Genomic DNA, 16,224 nt, shown 5'->3' with positions numbered 1-16,224 from the left:
ACATGCATGAAAAGATAATCTCCTACCACCATGAGTATTGTTCCTTAAGGCTGCATTTTTATGCTTGCTTACCTAGTAAGCCGCCTTGTGAGTGCTTCTGCGGCCAAGAAATGTTTTAAATATATAAATAAATAAATTCCAAGGCATCCCACTAAATCAAATGGGAATTACTTTTGAGTAAACATGCACAGGATTGCACTACACATGTTTAAATAAAGGATATTTGTATGGATCCAATTCATACTGCATTCTACAAATATCCTCCCCAGAGATATTTGAGATAGCAGATTTACTCTGCAAGACTTTATGCCCAGGAATTTAGGTTTTCACAGGGAAGAAGTGACAATAATGTTCTGTGATGAAAAATCTCTCAACCAGAGACATGTTTGATGATCTTTCTGTATCTTTCTATTCATGTTTTGATGCAGAAGTTGCCCTCTTTGTCTTTTAGAATCTATATGGAATGGTTGTTACAGACGTTTACTGGGGCACACCCTAGGAGAATTACGGTAACAACTCTGTCTCCTAGGAGATCTGAAAAATAAAGAGTTCCACAAACAGAAGCCTTGTAGCGACTCTTCCATTTGTTGCCAACCCTGGCCTGTGGCTGCTAGACAGAGATTTAAGCTAGGGCCGTGGGGTTATTAGGCAGCTGCTGGAGCTCTGCTGGTTGCTCTAGTGTGTCTTTTGTGAGACAGAGGCAGATACCATGAAGACCCGCCCGGTTGTGGAGGTGATTCCAGAGATCCTGGAATACAAATTAGAGTACACTCCAGACCTCCGGTGTGAGAAGCAGACAGACTTGGTGCCTGTTTGCCATAGCTGCAAGTCCTGCATCTTGTCCTGGAAGACGTTCTCCACCCGAGAGTGGTTTGTGAGGGCTGGCCAAGCTTCACAGAGGCAGTTCTTGGTGGGGATCATCAAACGATTCAAAAGCCAAGACCTCTTGAACTACACCTGGAATTTACTACAGTCTACCAACACCAAGGATTTCACATATTCCCGTTCCAGCGTCAACTCTGACTTCACATCCTCTTCCACCTTGGATCGGGCACTGGATCCACAGAAAGTGGAGCACTCTATGGCAAGCCTCTGGAAGTGGTTCTTGAATGCCAGTTTCTGGACCAAAGCAAACTACATATTGCTTTTGCTGCAGATGTGTGATGCACCATTGCTGTTGATGGCTGCTAGCCTGATTCGTAGCCTCCTAAGCGAAGATAAGAAGATCGTCTCCCCCCAAAAGGTGGAATCAGGTAACTTGGCGAGTGCCATCTCTGGTACTCAATCAGGCATCATGTGAATAAACTGAAGGAGCAGTGAGCCAGCTTCCTTTGTGATTGCCTTTACCGCTACATAGGCCAGCTTTCTAGCTGCTGAAGTTCAGCTATCACAATTAAATCAAAGTCAAAGTAACTGTCCCAATATATTTTCCCCAGAGATGTGCTGGCTTGCTGACATTCATAAACTCACTTGCAGAAAAGGTGTTAACAGTGCAATTCTATAGATGCAGCTCATTTTCGACACAGTACCTATCCCCCCTTTTTGTTGCTGTGTGCTTGTGCTGGTGCGCATCTCTCAGGAGTTATTTTTTTAAAAGTCCATACCCCATATCCATCTGCCTAGTCCTGCCCATTTCTACTGATATAGATGTCCTGGCTGTTAATGATGTCATGAAATTGACCCACAAACTACTGGGCATTGTACATATTTAATTCCAATAATTTGCTGGAAGCCACAGGATTCCATTGGGGAACTTAAAACATGAAGCACTATGGGGATTTCTACACCTGCCTTCCCCCCCTCCCGCCCCGGGATCAACCTGGAATCATCCCTGTGCATGCAAATGACACACAGGGGATCCCGGGAGCAGGCAGGGATGATCCCTCCATTTTCCTGGGATAATCCTTAGGTGTAGAAAGGGCCCAAGTCAGCAGTGCCCCAGTCTCACGTGAATTAATTGCAACATGTTCTGTGCCTCTGTTGTGGTGTGAGATGTGACGAACCATAAGGTTGGTTCCTATCATAACATCTAGAACCATCTTCTGTGAAACATTTCTGTGTTTTCATTTTCATATTGTATTTCCCCTGTGATTTTACTCTTCCAGTCCTGGCAGGTGAAGAACAAGTAGAAGATGTCATGTTTCCTCTGGAGCGGGAAAAATGTAGCTCCCAGGTTATGAGTCAGATTGCATCTCAAGCCACTGGCATTTCTTCTGTCTCTGAAAACTATCTTCCTTCAGAGAAGAGTACCGCATTTGGTATGATTTGATTTTACACACACACACACACACACACACCACTTTGAATATACAGATTCCTTAACCAACTTGAGGCGCAATCACATGGGGATGGCTGTAAGCCTCTGAACTCGGAGGCTTCTGGCCACCTGAAGCAGAGCAGGCGGCACAGCAGAGGCAGTCTTCGCCTCCACACTCCTCACACTCTGTATTTTTGCTAGATGGGCATTCTTGCCTGTCTAGCAGAAGGGTTGGAGGCTGGGGAGGGAGGGAGGGGAATGCGATGGGGAGATCAGACTCCTGGGTCCAAGGTCAAGGGGCACTACCTCTGACATTGGATCCAGGAATCAAACTATCCTATGGCCTTTCAGACTCTGTCTATGGGCCATAGGATTGCTCTCTTAATCTTGACAACCCTGTGAGGTAGGCCAGTACTATTTGCATTTTACACATGCGGAACCAAGGTGGAGTGATTGTTTGCTTGCCCAAGACAGTCTAGTAAGTCAGAGTGGCCCAGCTACCCTGGTTCCAATTCCAGCATGGTTTTTGCACTGACTTTATTTCTGCTAGACACCTGTGAAGAGCACATGCATATGTAGAGGAGAAGGGTGCTTGCAGGAACAAGCAGATGGGAGGAGGCAACCCTTCCTATATCCATCATGTGTCTTCAGAGCTTCCCAGTTGGAATCCGTTCCATCTTACAAGCTTAAGAGAAATGTGCAAGCCACAAAATGTAAGGTTGGCCTTAGAACAGCCTTCCCCAACCAGATGTGTTGGACTGCAACTCCCATCACCCCCAGATGGCATGGCAATGGATTCCCTGCTCACTCTATCATGGCAGTTCACTCCATCCTTCATCATGATTACTATTACATTTTCCTCCTGCCCTTGCTACAGTGACGTGACAAGGCAGAATATAAGCTCAGACTCCTCATTGTATCTTCACAACAGCCCTGTGATGTCGGTAAGGCTGAAGGAGTGTGACTGGGCCAAAGTTAGCCAGTGGCTTGATTGAACCTAGATCTCCCTTTTTGGCATTTAGACACTATCTGTACCGGGTTTTGTTGCCTGCAGGTTTGCAACCTACAATCCACACCAAGCTCCCTTTCCTTGGTGGGCATAGTGGGATTTCACATCCACATGAAGGGGCCGGGTGTGTGTGTGTCCATGACAGAATGTGTCCAGGGGGGATTCCACACGTCGTACTGAGGGCGCTTCCATGCGACCCCAGTGCGACCCCAAAGCGATCGTGTAGCTTGCCTGGCGAAGAGATGAGGAAGAGGCGTCCTTGCCGCCGCCGCCACCCACCTCCCTCCTCGCTGGCTGTGTCGGAATCCCCCCAGGCCTCATTTCCCTGTCCCTCCCTTTCCCCTCCCATTGCTCTGTACTCCTTCCACAATATCGTTTCTCCATTCTGGGCCGGCATGTTGGCTGCGCTATATCCCAAAGTGCAGTATATCAGAATTCTCAATAAATTCAACATTACAGCTACTATACCACACTTACTAGGAAGCAAACCAGTTTCATCTTAGGACAATTAATGGGGAGTCGACAAACTCCGCATCCAACAGTAGTAGAATTCCCCATGTGTGTATTTATATGAATTTTGAAAATACAAGGAATAAATCCTGGCCTGAACCAGTTTGGGTATCATCCCAGGCAGTATTGGGTAAAGCTAATATAAACACTACATTGTTATTTTATTTCAATGACTTTGAAACACCTGAGACCTGGTGTTTACAACCCTTTCCTTTATCTTGGCTCCTAATTTGGTATGGATTCATATCTTCTAGGGATGTGCACTCTGCTCAGCAAATCTGAGGGTCCCCCGGAGGTCCATTGGGGATCTGATCTCACGGAGCAGATATTGGACGGTTTTAAAACTGTCGGATCCCCACGTTGCAGAGTGAAGGTCATTCAGAGCTCCGAAGGTATCCGAAGTGTCCGGAGGTTTCTTAGGCTTCGTGAGGGGTCGTTTTAACTTGATGGACTAACTGAACACTTTTCCATATTAGGAAGACACTGACGGGTGAGGGAGGGGTAGTTTTGAGATTGACATCTGTGGCTGACCAATAGCAACAGTATCCTCCCTGCCCCCTCTCCAATCATAGTGCTTAGGGGGAGGGATTGCAAATGATATAACCCATTTGTTTCCACCCTGGAGCATCAGGAAGAAAGGAGGCGAGAAAGAGAGAATCAGAGAGAGAGAGAGAGAGAGAGAGCTCCTGCTTGCTTTGCTCTTTGCAGTGTCTCTCTCTCTCTCTCTGTGTGTGTGTGTGTTTCTTTCTGCTTTTCTTTGGTTCTTGTATGTGCTAGTTCTTCTTGTTTTCTTTATTCCAAGTTCCACTCCCCCTTTGTATGTTATTGAGTGTGTGTGTGTGTGTGTGTACTATCCTATATATATATATATATATATATATATATATATATATATATATATATATATATCTCCCTTATCTTTCAAATCCTTCTTTAAATGTCTGTCTGTCATAACTAGTTTCTTCTGTCTAAAAACCAAGTTCCTTCAAAGCACTCCACCCCACACTCACCCTTTGTTGTTATTGAGTGTGTGTATTTTTGTACTGTTACCCCCACTAAAAATATATTTAAAAGATTTTTTAAAAATCTATCTTTCCATTCCAATCCTTTACCTTACATTTCACCCCACACTCCCAGTGCCTGCTGTTAGTGTGTAAGCTCCATCACACCGGAGGTTAACACACTCCCTACCTTTGCTTCTTTCCTTCCTCACGTTACTTCCTCTTTTAGTACAGAACGAGCACCAGGCCCCTTGAGCACCATTGAGAATGGTGCTGCTGCTTCTGCACACAGCAGGAGAGAGCAGCAATTCTGAGTTTAAAAAAACATTGGATTTAATGAGGGGTTTTGTTTTTGCGCAAGGAAGGCCAGAAGGGGCGGGAGGCAGATGACGTCATGTGAGGGACCTCAGCAAAGCCCGCGAGTAACCAGTAATGAGCGTGCAATAAAACGCTCAATGGATGGAGTTTTGTGTGTGTGTGTGTTTAAAGTCTACTACCCTCCACTAATATATCTATATATATAACTAAAAAAAACCTCTTTATCTTTCCATTTCAATCCTTTGTCTTACATTTCACCCCATACCACCAGTGCCTGCTCTTAGTGTGTGTGTGTTTGTGTTTAAAGTCTACTACCACCCCCACTATTTATGTTTGTTTTTCTCTGACCTCCCACCGTTTGTAATATGCTGCGGGCTGGATGGCTTTTTTATTTTTCAATTTCAATTTTTTTAAAACTTGTGTTGCTCAAGGACCTAGACCCCAAAGAGGAGTTTTCACAACCTGAGTTTGAACTTTAAAAGATTCCTAAAAATCAAGGAATGAAGGGATCTGTTCCCAACTTGGTATGGCAAAAGCCCTACTTAAGAGCTATCACAGTGCCAAGTTTTATCTTTTTATCTTTAAAAATGAGGGAGCTGTAAGCATTTGGTTAATTTCCATTGACTATAATAGGGTGGTTATCTGAAAATGAAATGGTTCTCCAATGGATAATCTGACAGGGCAGAGCAAGGGAGCCACTCCAAAAATTGGAGCAGATAGCATGATCGTCGAAGTTCTGCTCCGCACACCCCTAATATCTCCTCTTCCAAAAGATGCATTTTGCCTGGGTTATCCTCAGCAAAATACCCCATCTAAAAATAATAGCAGCTCTAAGCCCAATGACACAATCAAGATCCAATGTTTCAGGGTCCTACAAAGATGGGGGACTATTTGGTGCATGGACTACATCTCCTACAAAGCCCTGGTCAGTATTTGGCGACCTTATGCAGACACTTATTGCTCAAAGACACAGGTTGCTGGGTAAGGGTGCACCCTTTGCATGGTAGGGATGTATAAGGTGGGTTCTAATCATCTCAATCCTTTTTATGGCCACACTATAATACTCCATTTTTTATTTATTTATTGGCTTCCCTATCATTGCCACAGGTAATCTATGTATGCAAAGGCTTTGGTCCAAAGAGTCAGGTCAGCTATCTGACTTCCCATCGGAGGACATGGATGAAACCAGTCAATATTCAGTTGTACTGAATGGCACAGCCCCTGTGCCCACCTCTCTCCAGAAGATCCCTAACGTCAATAAGTTCAAGGACTTCATTCGCTGCCTGCCCATCCACCTGTCCAAGCATATCTTGAGTAAGGATTTCTTTACCTCCTCATAGCTCTTTAATGCTTCCCTTCTGTGACAACACAGATTAACACATTTCTTTTGTGATTTTCTAGATATGCTGGACTCAAAATCCCTGATCAAATGCAGCTATGTGAGTCCACACTGGAAGTTCCTAGTCAAACAAATCAGGAAGGACATTATATCAAAACGTTCCCTCCGAAGTGAAATTGTGTTCTTGCAGGTACTCCTTTACCCTTGTTCATTGTGGAGCAGGTGGAGGAACTCAGGAGGGTCCTCCATCATCACTTCACAGGGCAGGGAGTTTGCTTTCCACTTTGAGCTACTGTCCTCCTCCTCCAGTTGAGGGTGCTGCTTGATATGATGTGTGCATTCTTGGGTGTGTGTGGAGGACACACATCTTCATTTAAGGCCAAAACTGCCGGACATGACAGTTTTTTATTCAGTCATCAAAAAACCCTACCAGTTTAAAAGTCCAGAAGATAAGGCTTTCTCACCTTGTTCCAAACTGCACAAAGCTAGGAAATGGGACGTTAAGGCTAATGCCTTATCTGATGTGCCCCTTGATCAGTCATGATGTTGTGCAATGTTATACATGGTGTTTGCTTACATCTTACCCTCTATGCACCTACACTTTTCTTGGGTCTTTCAGTCCAAATCCCACCCCCACCCCATCCCCCACAATTTCCATTTAACCTTATGGAACTCTTATTTTACTGATTGCCTTATTTGTTGGAGACATGACTGTGGCTCCAATAATTTGACAGGTTGTTCATTTGCATCACATTCACATGAAAGAATGAATTCAAATTTCATTCTCTTACATTCATTGAATTCAAAGCAATGGATTCTCAAATTCTCATTCACTTCGTATTTCCTGGCCTTTCCTATGCATGCTTAATTTCCCCTGTTTACTCATATGTTGGATTACTTTGAAAGTGTAGATGTCTGTACTGAGGCTATTCATTTGCCCCTCTGCTAAATTTAAAAGCCAGTGTAGTGTAGAGGCTAAACTGTTGGACTGGGAGTCGGGAGATCCGGGTTCTTGTCCTCCCCCACTCAGCCATGGAAACTCACTGGGTGACTTTGGGGCAGTCACAGACTCTCCGCCCATCCTACCTCACAGGGTTGTTGTTGTGAGGATAAAATGAAGGAGAGGAGGGTTATGTTGGGGGTGAAGCAGCTCACCTGCGTGGCCCGATTCCTAACAGGCCATGGACCGGTACCGGTCCATGGCCCGGGGGTTGGGGACCCCTGGTGTAGAGTGTAAAAGTTGCTAAGGTTGGTCTTGCCCTCCCATGCAGAGGCTGAAAAGTATACTGTACCAGTGCAGACATTTTGGATCTATTTCTTCAGTGACAACTTCTATATCCTGCACAATAACTTTGTGGTATCTCTTGTCTGTTGCAGGGGTCACGCCTTAAAGGAATAATTCCCAACTATGCCAAAATAGTCAAGGTTGCCATTCCTAAGATAAATGAAGATGGTGATATAGTCCCATTCAGAAGCAAGTACAAGCAAATATTCAAGGTGCATTGTGGGTGTTTTTCATTCCTGGAATTCCTTGGACTAGAATTGAGTAGGTGGTGGGAAATTCCTGGGCTACCACTGATTGCTTTGCCTCTATGGATCTTCACTGATGGAAACCTGGCCTGGAATATGGAGGGTGGAGCTGTGTCAGCCTGAAGCTATGTTCCTTCCTTCCCAAAGGAATGAGTAAGAGCCCAAGCCTGCACAATGGGTTGGGGAAGTTCATGGACCTGTCATGTTAAAACTTAGATTAGGCTCCTGGTGGGTTTCTTGGGGTATGAGGAAGATCAAGCCCCATTTCTGTCAGTTGAAATAGGGAGGCACCTGCTTCTCGGTGTGCTGTTTTCTCTCTCACCACTGCTCTTCATTCTGTTTTAAGGAGTATGAACACTTGCACAAAGCTTATCATGGTCAAGAGACGGACATTGTCAAGTTAGAAGAAAGGAATGTTTTCTGTAGCAGCTATAATGTCCGTGTTCTAGTAGACAGGTATGTGTACATGGCAAAGTGCATGTTTTCCCTCATCCAATCCCCATTCTTCCCTTCCAAGTCTCAAAATTGCGCTTTCACAGTCAACAGAACTTTTTTGGATTCAATTAACTCTCCTGCCAAGGCTCAAAGATTTCCCCCACATCCTAGGATTTTTTTTTTAAATAGCTAGCATGTACATCCCAGAATGCAGGACACGGAATAATGGGCTCAAGTTACAGGAAGCCAGATTCCGGCTGGACATCAGGATAAACTTCCTCACTGTTATTGCAGTACAGCAATGGAACTAGTTACTTAGGGAGGTTGTGGGCTCTCCCACACTAGTGGCATTCAAGATCCAGGTGGACAAACATCTGTCAGGTACGCTTTAGGGTGGATTCCTGCACTGAGCAGGGGGTTGGACTCGATGGCCTTATAGGCCCCTTCCAACTCTACTATTCTATGATATCCCTAGTAGCAGTATCCTAAGGGAGCTGTTCTTCTTCTGCCTTGGGCTTATATATTACCTATGGAAGACTTCTCTTCCTTTAAATGTAATGATTTCAAGAACCACCAGCATTGCGGACTCCAAAGAGAAAGTGTGTGTGATTATATGTCCCATGAATTGTGGCCACCATGTAAGAGTAAATAACAAGGGCTTAAATTCCAACACACTCTCCACCCACCCCCATAAGATAGGGCTTCCTCATGGAGTGAGGGGCTTTAGGCCCTAGGAAAAAGACACCTTGGATCACCAAATTTTCAATGCTTTGGGTTGTCATTAGCTTGGTTTCAAGGAAAGCCTTACAGTCATTGAAATGCATTCTTCATTTTGAACTGATCTCTGCTAGATGTCTTAAACAAACCAAATCCAACAGTGGAATTTGTATATCCCAACAAAGACAGCAATATAAAAAGTCATAGCTCCAGCATGTCACTTTGTTACATTGCTCCCACCCCCTGATCCTTACAATGCAAACATCCCAGTTATGTTACACTAAAGAGGTTGTATCCAAGGTGTTTGTAATGTAACAAGCTCACAGAACATGCTGCGTGGTTACAAGAACCAATTAGTTTGGAAGCAAAGTGATAAGGATTTTACTGGCTGTGCATCACTACAGGGACAGACCATGCTTTTGTTTTTAAGTTAATAAAATCCAAATGTTTTCTAGGATGTTTTGGTTTTTTGCTTCTCAGTGAAAAGCTAAGAGCAAATGCAGTGGTTTGGAGGACAATGGAGTTACAGTTTTACACCACTTTGGAGGAGAGCAGCTCACCCCGCATCAATCACTCTGTCACGAAGGGGATTCCATACGCTAGTCACATAAAGGACCATCATTTCTTGTTTATATATGGCTCAGACCAGGGATGCAGAAGTTCAGGTCCAGGGGCCATATCAAGTGCTGGTCCCAATGTGGCTTTCCAGAGTTCCCCAGATAGCCATGCCTCCTTCACCTGGCCTCCTTTACCCTGACTACCAAATCTTTAGTGTTTCCACAGCATTTGGGCAGTTTTCCCCCCATTCTAAAAGGTTAAAATGCCTCTCCTAGCACCAAGAGCTTAAAGCTAAAACGTTCTGGTATTTTGGCACTGCTCTCTTTGCCTCTGGCTCCAATGGAACATGGTTCCTGAGAGCTTCTCCAAAATATGGAGAGAATCTCTCCTTAGCATGTGTGCCTCTATACTAGGGCAATCCCATCCCTATCCCCAAATGTGGAGAATTACCACCACCACTGGGAAATCCTTTACTTCACTTCCGCTGCTACCATTAACTGCATCCCTTTGTTTAAAATGCACCTTTTCCCCTAAGGTAGCTGGTTATCAAGCAAGAGACAAAACAGATCAGATACCAGGAAAGTAAACAAAATATATATTAACAAGAAAGCTTATTGTTCAAGAATTTATTAAGAAGAAACATTATTTACTATTTTTAAACAGGATTTCTATAGTTACTTTTACTACCAATCAGGTGTAGGAAACTCCTGTTGCTATCCCTAACCAACCTTAAGAGAGCCTCGGCTATGGGGCGGTATACAAATGTAATAAATAATAATAATTAAGCCAATTCCCCTATCCAGCTCTATTCCAGTTAAATTTCAGGCCTAGCAATGAGGGATTGAAAACTAGTCTTCTCTCTAGTAAAGTATGACTTCCACCTGGAACCTTTATGTTCACCAGGCTTCTCCTGAAGTCATCTGTTTGGTCCAGCAACTGCTTTGTCTGCTGACCCCTGTCATCAGGCTTCAACTCTTCCTCTTCACCCCACGCCCCCAAAGGCTTCTATGGGAGTCTTCCTCTCCTCACTTGTGGACCTTCTTCAGCTTCTGCCTGATAGTGCTCTCAGCTTGGCTACATGGTCTTGTAGCTGCTCTTCTTCTTGGCTGATGTCTTCTTCAGGCTCCCCAGCCTTTCACAAAGACATCTCCTGATGGCTCTTCCTCAGGCAACTCTCCAGACAAACTCCCCTCAGATGCCTCTCCACAGAGCTTTATTCATTCTAGTCAGAACCTTCCAGCCAATCAGCGTTTGTATGGCCAACATTCCATCACCCAACCTCTGTGTTGACTTAGGACCAATGAATATCCTTACATTGTTCAGTTATTCTGTGTAACTGAACATTGTTACATTGTTACATTATTACATTATTCAGGTGGTACCAATTTCAATCATACCCTCGCGTATTTAAGGACAGAAATATGGCCTCATTACAGCTCAGTGGTAACAGTAACTGCCAATCTGCCAGCACACCATATTTACAACGTAAATTACCTCAGGCACAAGCCTTGAGTAAAAAGTGTACATTTTTGTTTTACTGTTAACCCATTCAGTCCTTTAGTCATTGAAACAGAACAGGACAGTTAAACTTTTACCTCAGTTTCTTCAAAGAGCTGTAACGTCCCTGCTATAGACTGAGGGCTCATCTACACCAAGCTGGATATTCCACTATGAAAGTGGTATGAAAGCAGTATATAAAAGGCAGGAGCCACACTACTGCTTTATAGTGCACTGCAGGATCTACACTACTGCTTTATAGTGGTAATGAAGTGCACTGACAACTGGTGGGGCCCATGACACAACTACACCAAGCAGGATATAACACTATGAAAGTGGTATGAAAGCAGTATGTGTCATGGGTCCCAACCGTTGTCAGTGCACTTCAATACCACTATAAAGCAGGAGTGTGGCTCCTGCATTTTTTATACTGCTTTCATACCACTTTCATAGTGGAATATCTGCTTGGTGTAGATTAGCCCTTAGAAGATGGCCCATCTGGCTGCAAGGATCAAGTCTTCTTGTTGTTTTTAAAATAGTAAGTGCTACTGCTTCAAACAGGACCCAGGACATTGTCTGAAGAGACATGATATAGCAAACTTGGTGAAAAGAAGCAGATGTGGGTTTGGTCAGTACTTGGAGCCCTGTGTTAACTACCTTGAATTCCACCATGGAAGAAAGGCAGGATATAAATTAAATAAATTAAATAAATATAAAAATAACTCAGGTCCTCATTGCAGCTTCTGCTTTCTCTACAGTATAGATCCCAGCAGGGTGATTCACTACAGTGGTGGAAATTTGCTGGCCATTGGTTCTGCAGACCGAAAAATCCATTTTCTGAATGTGAATGACCTGAAGCCGCTCCCTCGTATCCTTTATGGACATGCTGGTAGCATTCGGGCCTTATACCTCAATGAACAGAAAGGGTTCATTCTGAGTGGCAGCTATGATCTCAGCATCAGGTGAGCTGTGCTGGTCCTAATGCATTTACAGTGCATTTGGATACACCAGACCAAGGGTGAGCAGACTTCAGGCTTGCAGAAACTGCTCTGTTTTTCACTGAAATCCCCAGCAACTGGAACCTAATGTATTCTAACACTTAGAATTTCAGACTTCTGAGCTCTGGAATTTGTTCTGAGCACCAGAACTGAACAGAGCTCACAGTCCTTGCACACAAAAGTCCTGGTTACTTTAAGCTGTTTTAGTTTAGAGTCATTTTGTTGCTATTATTGTTAAATACTTGGGAGACAGAATTCTTTGCAAATCTACTGCAAATCATCCAGAAATCTACTGGTAGATTCAGATCTATCTTCTGGCCAGCCCTGCACTAGGCATAATCTGGGGAGGGGGGAGTTAACCTTACTTCCCATTGAAATCAATGTCATCTAAGTGCTTGATTTTTGATGGGACTTAAATATACTTCTCTTAGTATTATATCTGTTGAGTCTAAAATTGGTTTGGGTGGACTATATGGCATGTACTTCTAAGAAGTAGATTAAAACCCACCAATAGAACATGGGAGACTTCTTGTAGCTCATATTGAACAGGGACTTCTAAAATGGCCATCACTACGGTTTTGGTGGGACTTTTAAAAAATAATGAGACAGCAGGGCTCTTGTGCTGAAAAGAAATGCGAATCCTGACTTAACACACTAGTTCCCAAACTCTTTATTGTTACATTATACCCCACAGTATCTGGCTGCTAGTTCCTCCACCCCCTTTTTATTTTTATTATCTGTATCTGCCATACACACATATTCCAGTAGTTCACATGTTAGACAATGGAAATTGTACCATAAATGACAGTATTGCCCTCCACTTACAGCAGAAGTGGAGAACCTCTTTCAGCCCAAATTTCAGTCCAATTTAATTTTGGAGAAGCTCGCAGGGGAACTACTCCAGTGATGGGGGGAGGGCATAGACAAAGTGGGTGGAGTCAAAACAAAAGGGGTGGGGCCAACACCCACCCACCCACCCCCCAGCATACTGTAGCTTAAAGCTCTTACTGCTGGTATCAAAGCTTTAGGAGTGGCCTTTTTACTGCACAAATACAGAAGACGATCAAATGATCACCAATAGGGGAAAGGGGTTGTGGCCTTCTGGGGAGCTCTGGAAGGCAGGATCAAGACCCTAGAAGAGTTGGGTTTGGCTTCTGTGCCTAAAGTTCCCCTCTCTGGCATTCGGGAATGTTGTGCAAAGTATCTTTTCTTCAGATTCTAGTTCTGTTTCGTGATGGTGGCAGGTCAGCAGCCCTTGCAGCTCATGTATGGATATTCTCTGAATGTCAACCATGAACAGCTCATTACAGTCAGCCTGTGTCTGTTTCTTTTCACCCTCTTGATCTGTGTTTTTAGAATGTGGAATATCCTCACTGGGTCTTGTGAGAAAATTTTTAACGGCCATTCAGGGAGCATCACTTGCTTGGATTTGTACAAAAACAAATTTGTGTCCGGATCCAAAGACCGCACAGCAAAAAGTGAGCAAATAGGGACTGTATTTCTCCCAAGGGATTGAGGGAAAGCCAACAACTGTGCTTAAATCTACATAGAATGAAAGTGTAGTTGATTAGTAGGACAAGACTGATAGGAAAACAAGTGGAATCTCCAAGAAAATGTTGCATTGTGTCCTGATGTTCACCCTCTAAAAGAAGTGCTCCAGTCCAGGGTTCCAGCCAACCAGCTATGCTAGGGTGAGCATATGAAAAGGAGGACAGGGCTCCTGTATCTTTAACAGTTTACTAGAAAAGGGAATTTCAGCAAGTGTCATTTCTATGCAAGAAGCACTTGGTGAAATTCCCTCTTCAGCACAACAGTTAAACTGCAGGAGCCCTGCCCTCTTGACCAGATACACCTTCCTTTTCCAACTAAGATTCAACATTCCTTCTCTGCTGGAGACCAGCTAGGTCCTCATTGGCATAAGAGTTTGTGGGGAGGAGGTTCCCCTTCTGGAGTAAAAAAAAAAAAGTTTTCTGCAGTGCTTCTGTATACCTTCGGACTCATCTGAGCGAGCTGATTCTTCTCTCTTGTGGCTTTCTTTTGGCTCCAGTCCTGCCAGCATTCAATCATTTGAGTTCACTGTCAGAGGAAATGAGTTGGGCTTGCAACAACATGTTGGGCACACACGCATGCACACACGCACACACACACACACTTTCCACTGTTCATGGAAGGGTCCATAGCTCACCTGGCTCCTGTCTTGATGGTTGTGGGTCTGCACTTTGAGGCCTCGGGCTCCTGAATTGGTGCTCCTTCCTGGCATCTGCAAGGGAAGGAGTGCCAATGTGGAGTTGCCACCACTGCCAGGTGGAGCACCGAGGAGGGGGAGGAACTGGGCAGCCGGCTCTCCTCCCTCTGACCTCGCTCTGGCTGCCCCATTCCTCCCTCCCCTTTTTTAAAAAAAATTGTAGATGTGAACCTAGATGTGAACCTTCGCATCTACAGATTAAACATTTTAAAAAATGGGGGGGGGAGGAATGGGGCAGCCAGCAGGAGGTCAGAGGAAAGAGAGCCAGCTGCCCCATTCCTCCCCCTCCCTGGTGCTCAGCCCGGCAGCAGTGGTGCCCTCCCGGCTGTCCCGTTCCTCTCCTCCCACCCCCAGTTTTTATTTATTTATTTATTTACAGTGCAGGGGGCATCATCGGCTCTGCAACCAAAAAAGTCAGGATACGTGCCCTACTTTTTTAAAGTTGAATTTCTGGGGTTTGCCCCCAGGTGGCTTTGCAATGGCGGCTGCGTCATGTAGATGACCTGCCGCCACTCCCAATCCACCCGGGGCAAACCTTTTGTCAAGACAAGCCTCTGCTTTGCATGCAGAAGGTCCCAGGATTGATCCCTGGCATCTCCAGGTAGGGCAGGAAAAAACCCTGCCTGAAACCCTGGATGCTGCCAGTCAGTGTTGACACTACTTAATAAAAGTAGTCTGACTCAGTATAAAGCAGCTTCCTGTGTTCCTAAGCTACTATTTGCATTGGGAGGAATGATCAGAGGAACAATTTACTTCAGGACCACAGCAGGGGAAGAAGCAAGTCAAACTCCCCCTTCCCACTTGTTCAGATTCCAATAATTATCAACCACCAGTGGCTACTAGTGCATTTTATAGGGGCAGAGCCATAGCTCAGTCTTAGAGCAGTTGCTTTGCATGCAGAAGGACCCAGGTTGGATCCCTAGTATCTCTAGGAAAAACTCCTGCCTGAAACCCTGGAGAGCTGCTGCAAGTCAGTGTCAAGAGTACTGTACTGAATGGACTAATGGTCTGATTCAGTATAGGGCAATATCCTATGTTCCCATATGTTTAGAAGGCAGCCACACCAAATCTCCTTTCTGAGCAAGTGAGGGGGTTGCAAAGTCCTGCTTCACCACCCACTCTCAGGAGGAGGGAAGGAGTACTGCTTCACAGCTGGTTGCTGTTAAATTGGCAGATATTGCTGTTCAATACATTGGACCTCATCGTTAGCTTTGGAGAGGACTATCCCTTTCCCAGTATGTCTGTATCTTAGGTGAGGTCTCTGAGATCCCATGCTTATCTCTGATGTTACTTCAGTTTAACAGTACCAGGGGACTTGGGGCCTTACTAGACGAGGCCTTAGCGCGCCTTCTCACCCGGTTTCCCTGCTGTGCGTCCAGATGACGCACAGGGGAATCCGGAGGCAGGCCGCGCTGAGGCCTCCTTCAACGTGCCATAAGCGAATGCGCTTATGGCGCGCTTTTCCCCCAGCTCCGGCCTCAGGAGGGGGGAAGAGAGGGGAGGGCGAAGGATGGCAGGGTGGGTGGCACGGGGGAGGGCGGGTGAGATCGTGCCACGTGCCGCCGCTCGCAAGCAGCCGAGCGGCGCTTGCCCAGGCAATGCCCAGTGCCCGGGCAAGCGCCGCTCGGCTGCTTGCGAGCGGCGGCCAGCGGCGCTCCCTCTGTCACCCGCCGCCCCCCTTGCCACCCACCCTGCCATCCTTCCCCCTCCCCTCTCCCCCCCCCCCCCCGGTAAAAAAAAAACAGAAGAAAAATGGACTTACTAGTCCGGCAGCTTCAGGGCGCAAAAAAACAAAAAAACAAAAACAAAA

The 16,224-nt window shown here is 45.2% G+C and overlaps 1 protein-coding gene across 1 annotated transcript in view; it reads left to right on the top strand.

The window, feature by feature from the left end:
* The first annotated feature begins 709 nt into the window (after window positions 1-709).
* The window catches only part of FBXW10B (F-box and WD repeat domain containing 10B), a 28,652-nt gene continuing 13,137 nt past the window's right edge, over window positions 710-16,224 (top strand). Inside the window, exons 1-8 of the mRNA XM_063123247.1 lie at window positions 710-1,253; window positions 2,115-2,258; window positions 6,203-6,409; window positions 6,497-6,624; window positions 7,812-7,931; window positions 8,311-8,420; window positions 11,930-12,133; window positions 13,526-13,647. Coding sequence (XP_062979317.1) covers window positions 710-1,253; window positions 2,115-2,258; window positions 6,203-6,409; window positions 6,497-6,624; window positions 7,812-7,931; window positions 8,311-8,420; window positions 11,930-12,133; window positions 13,526-13,647 — 1,579 coding nt within the window. The remainder of the gene's footprint in view (window positions 1,254-2,114; window positions 2,259-6,202; window positions 6,410-6,496; window positions 6,625-7,811; window positions 7,932-8,310; window positions 8,421-11,929; window positions 12,134-13,525; window positions 13,648-16,224) is intronic.

This window comes from Elgaria multicarinata, chromosome 3, assembly GCF_023053635.1.
Source record: "Elgaria multicarinata webbii isolate HBS135686 ecotype San Diego chromosome 3, rElgMul1.1.pri, whole genome shotgun sequence".
Lineage (NCBI taxonomy): Eukaryota > Metazoa > Chordata > Lepidosauria > Squamata > Anguidae > Elgaria > Elgaria multicarinata.
Note: the sequence above shows the minus strand (reverse complement) of the source record. Positions and strands in the feature narration are given on the sequence as shown.